Here is a 7510-nt window from a genome sequence, read left to right as displayed (position 1 = left end):
TTAATTAGAATAAATAATGGGCCTGGCCCAAATTAATCTAACACGTACTGTACTGTTCATATCAGAAGAAAAATAGCAGCGGCTGAGGGTAGCACAGCTGAGCACCCTGAACATTGTTGTCATGTGTTTGATACTAAGATAATCGCATTTAATAAGATTGAATAGGAAAATATATTTCTAGTAAAAAATGTCTCGATATTTTTAATAACTAAAGGATACATATAGTGACAACTTTTGCAAAGAAATAATGTTGATTAAGATGTGTTTCATGATCTCCTGGGTACTCAACCAGCTAACCACCATTATTAGCTCAGGCAACTTTTGCAGCCACCAGGCGCTTTGATTTCAGTGGCCTGGCGGAGGATCCACTTGCCTGGCACAGCAGCTAATCAGGACATGAACCAAACATGGCGCATCCAGGATACAGGCAGCAGAGAGGCTAGGCAAAATTGCTTTTAAGCTCCCAACCAAACAAGTTCTACATGCAATGGGCTATATGCAATTTGGTTTTGATTTAGAGCCATGCTTATTAACATATCCCTCAAGCATCTTTCTGACTTATATATATCCTGGGAATAAACATCTATGTATACCATGTATGTTAATAACCATTTTTTTATATAATGTCCCCACACTCCTGGAAGCTAGTGTATGGACGACCATCCTTCAGCCGCGTGCTTTTACGCGAGCTTTGAGCTGACCATGACGTCTAAGAGCTAAATTAGGCAACTTAAAACTATAGTGATCTCTAACCTACTTATCAAAACATATGCAAGATATTATATATCTAAATGTGCACTAAGGTTTTGCTAAGTGTTAGCTATCTTTAATGCAGAGTCAATTGGCGTCGACGTGCCTCTGGTTCTGAAATCCACAGATATTGTCAGAAAACTTGCAGAGTCAATTGACGACATCACTGCTCTGCACTCGGCATCTGAGAATTAGAAGAGCTTCTTCGAGCCATACATAAAATTGTTGCACAACCACCGGAAAAATTGTTCCAAAACACATGTATTTCTAAAAAAAATCAAGAGGAGGTTAAAAACCTACTGAGCCTTCAGACTTCAGTTCAGTGCAGTGCTACTCTTTTATCTATTCAGTGTAGTGCAAATGTAGAATAATTCATATATAGTCCTATATAGCTTGTGCAACGTGCACTATGGCGTCTGATTGTGTTGCCATACATTGCTGGATGCTGCCTACAACTAGAAGCACTAGATCGTATCTACTTTCTTCAAGCAACAAGGGTCTATTTGGTTGCTTGCCCAGACAAGTTTGCCTTGTGTCTGGACTCTGGTGCCTCTTGCATGCCAGAACATTCCAGCGAAATGACCATGGTTAGGCTTTGTGATCTAGTTTCTGGCTCAGTTTGTATTTCCGGCTTAGTTATTTTTCGGTGGCTTAGTTAACAAGACAGAATTGCAAGCCAATTAGCACCTGTCTGTATCTAAATACCTTGTCCCAATCCTAAGCAACGCAAAGGAATCAAATCAAATCAACACCAAACAAATCGAACAAATACATGCAGCTGGTCCCTCCTTGGATATATGCTTCTCTGGGGAACCACATCTAATCTTGACACCACATTTCTTTATGGGAAACCAATGAATGCGACCATGCCAACAATAATGTAGATTTGTTCGGCTGGTATTAAAGCCGGCTGATAAACCGGCTGAAGCTAATTTGTTGTGAGAGAAAAATACTGACCGATAAACCTCAGCCAGAATAATAATGGCATAAGAGACTGTACACCGAACGAGGATTTAGGAGGAGTTCACAAGTCCAGCTCACAAGAACATTCCTCTTCCCTTCAAGGCAGGCAAAGCACACAAGAGACAGCTAATGATTGGCAACACCTTACCTTCTGCTATTATTTCTTTCGCTTTCCTTTGATAAACAATGTAATACCAATTTACAGGTTTTTCATCAGGCTACAAATCAAAGAATACAAGAACCCACCCACCCACCCCCAGCCGAGCTCACCAACCTAGCATTTTCCTATATATACATGGCAGTATAACAGGTATCTTGACTTTATACCTCCAAAAAAAAATTAAGACAGACCTGCAAGTTAGCCTAACCTCTCACCATGTCAGCCCCTAAGCACACAATCCCCTTACTTCTGCTACACTTCAAGCCTTACTCGCGTCTTGATCGGCTTTAGCTTCACCCCCATGCTCTCAGGTGACAGGAGATCCGGCGATATACAGAATGGGCTCAGGGCGCTGCGCGGGCTGCAGTCCAGCTGGCTAGGCCTGTACAGGCCATATCCCATGAAGAAGTACTCCATTGGTATAAGCATTGCGTGTGGTTGCTCCTCGGTAACGAGTGATCCGCATGCTTGGACCTGCAATGCATGCCGATTGCCAGACTTGGTATTTAGAAACAAGTAATATTTGGATGTTAGAGAGCGTTGAGGTACAGGCAAACATGTAGATGATTGTTAGTTACCTCAACTAGAGCACAATATCTCCTGTTGAGCTTCGATGTCATGTGAACAGCCTCGGTGTGAAACTGAGAATTCTCGCCGACAAAAATCAGGGTTCTACACTGAAGCAGCTTTAGCTGTTCAGTCAAGTCATATCTCCTGAAAATCAACTCAAAGCAATTAAGGATGGTAACTTCCCCACAATTCAGTATCTTTCCACTGCATAATAATCATCATAATATACACAGGTGTGAAATGTGTACTCACTCATTCATCGTCTGTACAAAGCGCCATACATTCATACTCTGCCGCTGATCGAGCAACTACAAGATGACAGAAGATGTTAACACTTAATAATATATTACAATAAAATCAGAACAATTAATAAAGTGAAAGCTCTGTGGTACTTACGCTTTTACAAGCCTGCACTATGTCTGATTCTGGTAATTCAGAGAATCCTCGCACTTCCTAAGGAGTACACCATAAGAAATTATTCAAGATCAATCAAAGAAATGCAAGCTGGATAAAGCCAAAATAACTTATCTACCTTGCTGAAGTACCGCTGAAGTAGGCACTCCTTCACCAACCCACACATCCCATAGTAATACAGCAGATTGGATGTCACCTGAGAATATTACTGTATTAATAGTCATGTGCTTTTCATAAATATGTAAAATCAGAGGGTCAGAGTCATTTGCAGCAAAGCTACCTTACTGTATAACCACTCAGTCCAAGTGGGGCCTTTACATAGAGGTGAAACAAGGATAAGACCTAGTACCCGCTCCCTATACTTTGCCTGAAAAAGAAGATAATTCAATAAATTTTTTTGATGGACAAGCAATAAATCTAACACACTAATTCTGAAGCACATACCGCAAACAGAGTTAGAATGTAGGCACCTGCAGTGACACCAAAGCACATAACAGAGCCTAATCTGGAAGAAGGAAATTAAACCAGCCAACATAAGTTTACTCCAATCATTTGATATTCTTTTCAGATTTATGAGATAATAATTTCATAGAGGATTTACCCAAAGAAATCGAGGACATCTGCGACCTGATCTGCCAGGTCATCAACAGATGGTATAGGAGCATTTGGCGAAATTGGAGCAGCTCCTAACTATATGGTTCTCATATGAATGAAAAAAAGCACTAATGAGGCCATAGAACTACAAAAGCATAATAACATTAGGGACAAACACAAATTTATTTTTAATAGTAAATTACAAACTACTAACCTCATGTCCTGGGGGGCTAATATGGTAAATGCAAAAATTATGAAGCAGCAACGAAGCAGCTTCAGGACAGAACAATAGTCCTTGGAAGCAAGACATATCTGGCAAGTTATAACAAGGAAACGAGTGAACATTTATAAAATGCTAGAAAAATTTGCAGGGAGAACTGGTATACTTTAAACAAGTGGATAGTACTTACGATTTAAAGCAATATCAGGATAAGTAACAAGGGCAGGCTTGTCATGGTCGCCATACACTGCAACAGATACAGGTCCATGACTCGTTTGTATATGGTGTTCCTGAATATAGACAATTAAAACATGTCAAAAAAGGGAAAAAAGATAGCGAGAACTCCTAAAGGAAACTTCATCCAGCAGGAAGATTGAAATTTCCCACACTGCAATTTACACAAGAAAATAAGAAACAACTATTGTTTACAGTTGTAGGCGCACATCCGCTGATGCTGGCATAAGACATTTCTACCAAATCATCTATTGTTTGAGGCTAGTAAATGCACCATATGTCAGTCTATTGAAGACGTGGTTGTAGATTATACCATGACCAGAAGTGCATCAATCAAAGTAAAGCTATTTAAATCCATATAATGCTTAACATTTAGCCTGTCATGCACTTTCTGTGTCCATAGTTCATAGTACAACTACGCTGTCTGTGGAAGCTGTGGTACAGCCCAGAAACACCATGCAAAGAGAAATGGTCATTTAAACCCGGTCAAGAAAGAAATTAGGTGACTATTTCCAACACTTCTTTCAGGGCAGTCCTCCACTGACGCTTCAGCCTTGAAGGCAAGTATTTCTCCCAAATGACGCAAAGGTGATGACTTCATGATGGAAGGATATCTGTTTTCTGTATATAATACTAAAAAGGCTGACAAGATGCTAGGAAAAGAGAAGGAGAATATAATAGTTTCATTATGATGAAAGTGGTGCTAAAGTGATGGTTCCACAACCGTTGCCTTCTAGGACAGCGAAGAGAAGTGGTACAGAACATAATTCGAACTACAGATGATTCCTCCAGCATAACACAAGCAACATAACTATACTTGTCAAGAAAAGAATATGCCAAGACCAACACAAATTATAGTTGCTTTCTGTCACAGGAAGATCCGATTGCCACATAAATATTGTACTGAGGAATGGTTTGACTGCCAGCTCACAAGCATACCATTGGAAGTTAAAAGAAATTCACATCGAAAGGGACTTGTAAACTACACTAATTTTTTTTTCACCCCGTTTAATCAGGCACTAGTCCACAGTCAAAGAGGAACATCTGTCCAAACTGCATGAAGTCTTCCTACGGCAAAACGAGTTTCAGGTAAACATTTATATTAAAATTAACTGACAGAAAAACAAAAATCACGCGCTCTTTTTATTTGTGAAATACAGTAAGTGGCCAATTTTTCAAAGCGGTCGGCCGTTCGCCGAGTAATTCGTTGAGAGAGAAACCACTCCACGGAGAACCACCAAACGAGCCCAACCAAACAAATAAAGAACTAGACAGTTTAGGAACCCCTGCTCAAACAAGAGGTACAAGAAAAGTGGTGGTTAGGACACCGAAGCAGCACGCAAGAAGAGCGTCGGGCCAGAATCTTTAGCGCTAAAATCGTGTGATGAAGGGGCACAAGACGCACACAATACAAGCGATTGAGGAGCTAGATTACGTCAACTAACTAGGCAGCCAGGTTGGATTGGATACATGGAGCAAACCAAACGGCCAGGCAAGAACCGTCAGGTCCGATGGGCAGGGGAAGTAATATTGACACTGAAGGACGTTACGTAGGCAGACGAAGACCGGCGGAGACGCAGCGGCGAGGAATCCGCCATATCGGCTGCTGCTGCTTCAGCAGCCGACTCTCCGAAATGCAGCTTCACGAATTGCGGGTCGCAAGAGCAAGTGGTGGAAACATCAAAAACCATTGCCAAGAATACGCGGCGTGGGCTGCTGTTTGTTTTATGGGGGCCATAGTAAAAAAAAAAAGATGAATTCTATCCGGCTTCGTAATCCGAGTGGATAAGGGGCGGCAATCGGTATCCATGAGCAAGAACACAACAAACAGACACAAACACAACTTGCTGAACTGACCCAATGCCGCAATAGAAACGCAATCGCAATGCAACCCAGGAAATCCGATTACGACCAGGGGCCACGAAATTCAAGGGCCCAATCCCTCCTCTGCCCCAAACCACCAGCAGATACCACCAAGCTGGCATCTTTTCACACCCCGAGACCCAACGCCAGCAAGAGCAGGAGAAACCAAAAAGAATTCCCACGAGAGCGCTGAAACAGCCGAGAAACAAAGAAACGGGGAGGAGGAGGGCGAGGGCCGTTGTACGACGGACCTTGCCGCCGAAGGAGATGCGCTCGACGTCGACCGACACGACGGAGCCGCCGGAGTCCCCCATCTCGGGCGCCGCCCCGCTCGGACGCCGCAGAGGAGAGATGGCTGGCCCGGCCTGCTCTGCTCAGGCCCGGCCGCTCCTCTTCCACCCTATAAATTGCCTCGTGCGCCCCTCCCTCCCCGGCTTCTTCGCCTGCGTTGCCGTCGCTTATAAATGACGGAAGGGAGGGGCAGGCGGGCGGGCGCACAGTCTCTCTCTCTCTCTCTCTCTCCCTCCTCGGCGCCCCCCTTCTTCTTCCCTTTGGGCCTTTGGGGGCGGAGGACTTGCCTTTCGCTGTCCTATATTCGCTCCGCCATTTCCCTATTATTGCAGCGCAGCCCCCGTTGTAGATTTGATTACTCGCTCCATTTGGCATGTTAACGGACGGGTAAAACAGTCCACCGTATGACTAGCTAGTCCATGGGATGACACATGATTTCTTTCCACTGTCCCAGCGAACAAAATTAGCTACTTGTTATTAGTAATAAAGAATGGTAAGTGCTTAATCCATGACCAAAAAAAAATGGACGGAGAACTCAACGACCGCTACCGGTTACCAAGATCGCGCCGGCATTAGGTTTTGGGCTTTCGGAGGGGGGGGTGTTCATAGTTGCCGGCTTAGCGATACTAGTGGTCAAGACAGTAACAGAGCAGTGGAAGAGGCCGGTTGAGTGGTGCAGGCAGTAAGGACATTAGCCAAGGAGGAAGAGTCTAGGATTAGCGTGGCGACAGAAGCGGCGATGCACCACCGGAGCCTGGGGAGTGGTGGAGGCAGGGAAGCTTGCACCAGATCTAAAGGAGAAGAGGCTAGGGTTTGAAGCAATCGTGGTCAAGGACGATGCTGGGAGGCAGTGGAGCTAGGCAGTGTGGGAGTGTGGGGGAAGAAGAGAAGGTGTGCGAAAGGAGGAAGACTAGGGAGTCTGTGAGCCAAAGCCTCTTGACCAGCACATGCGTGTGATATTGCGACCCTTGAAGAATATATTATCTTTTCTTGACTATTTTTTTTTAAAAAAAATCTACTTTCAAACAAAAATAAACAATAAAACTAAGAGACCCTTAGGTCTCTTTTGGCGGGGCTTTTGTGGCTCCAGCTTCAGTACTATAACTGCATTATAACATAAGAAGCCAGAGGAGCCCAAGTTTGTTGAAGTTATACAAAAAAACCCTCAATTAGTCTATATTCTTTTGGCAACCCGAATTTCCCTCGGTAGATGTATTAGTGTGATTCAACACTCATGTTTTCCCCACTACGAAAATACTATGGTGCGGCATCGCGACGACAAAGCTTAAGGTTAGGTTCTAGAGTGACGAGGTGGGACGCTAGAGTCGTAGCAATATAAAGGTGATGAAAATGGGTAGGGGGTCAAAGGAACAACTTGGTATAAAGGTGGCAGGAGATGATGAGGGTGATGGCTGGGAGCCACAAGAGATGGATAAATAGATGGGGTGGGA

General features: G+C 43.6%; 1 protein-coding gene across 1 annotated transcript; it reads right to left on the bottom strand.

Moving 5' to 3' along the window:
- Positions 1-1976: 1976 nt before the first annotated feature.
- Positions 1977-6354, bottom strand: LOC136463099 (protein NDL1-like). The gene is made up of 11 exons (XM_066462132.1): positions 6020-6354; positions 3862-3961; positions 3666-3763; positions 3459-3547; positions 3302-3362; positions 3138-3224; positions 2976-3053; positions 2840-2896; positions 2696-2751; positions 2452-2587; positions 1977-2347 (listed from the first exon to the last, which is right to left on the bottom strand). Exons 1-11 carry the CDS (start codon positions 6080-6082, stop codon positions 2126-2128), a joined length of 1047 nt encoding a protein of 348 aa, XP_066318229.1. The 5' UTR covers positions 6083-6354; the 3' UTR covers positions 1977-2125.
- Positions 6355-7510: the final 1156 nt, after the last annotated feature.

The sequence above is a fragment of the Miscanthus floridulus genome, chromosome 7 (genome assembly GCF_019320115.1).
Source record: "Miscanthus floridulus cultivar M001 chromosome 7, ASM1932011v1, whole genome shotgun sequence".
NCBI lineage: Eukaryota > Viridiplantae > Streptophyta > Magnoliopsida > Poales > Poaceae > Miscanthus > Miscanthus floridulus.
Note: the sequence above shows the minus strand (reverse complement) of the source record. Positions and strands in the feature narration are given on the sequence as shown.

Bases quoted from the DNA above. Each gene is read 5' to 3' on its own strand.
- LOC136463099 (XM_066462132.1), bottom strand. From the start codon at position 6,082: ATGGGGGACTCCGGCGGCTCCGTCGTGTCGGTCGACGTCGAGCGCATC. The intron at 3,548-3,665 runs GTTAGTAGTTTG...AGAACCATATAG, and splicing joins TTAGCCCCCCAGGACATGAG to TTAGGAGCTGCTCCAATTTC. The intron at 2,348-2,451 runs GTAACTAACAAT...CATGCATTGCAG, and splicing joins GATATTGTGCTCTAGTTGAG to GTCCAAGCATGCGGATCACT.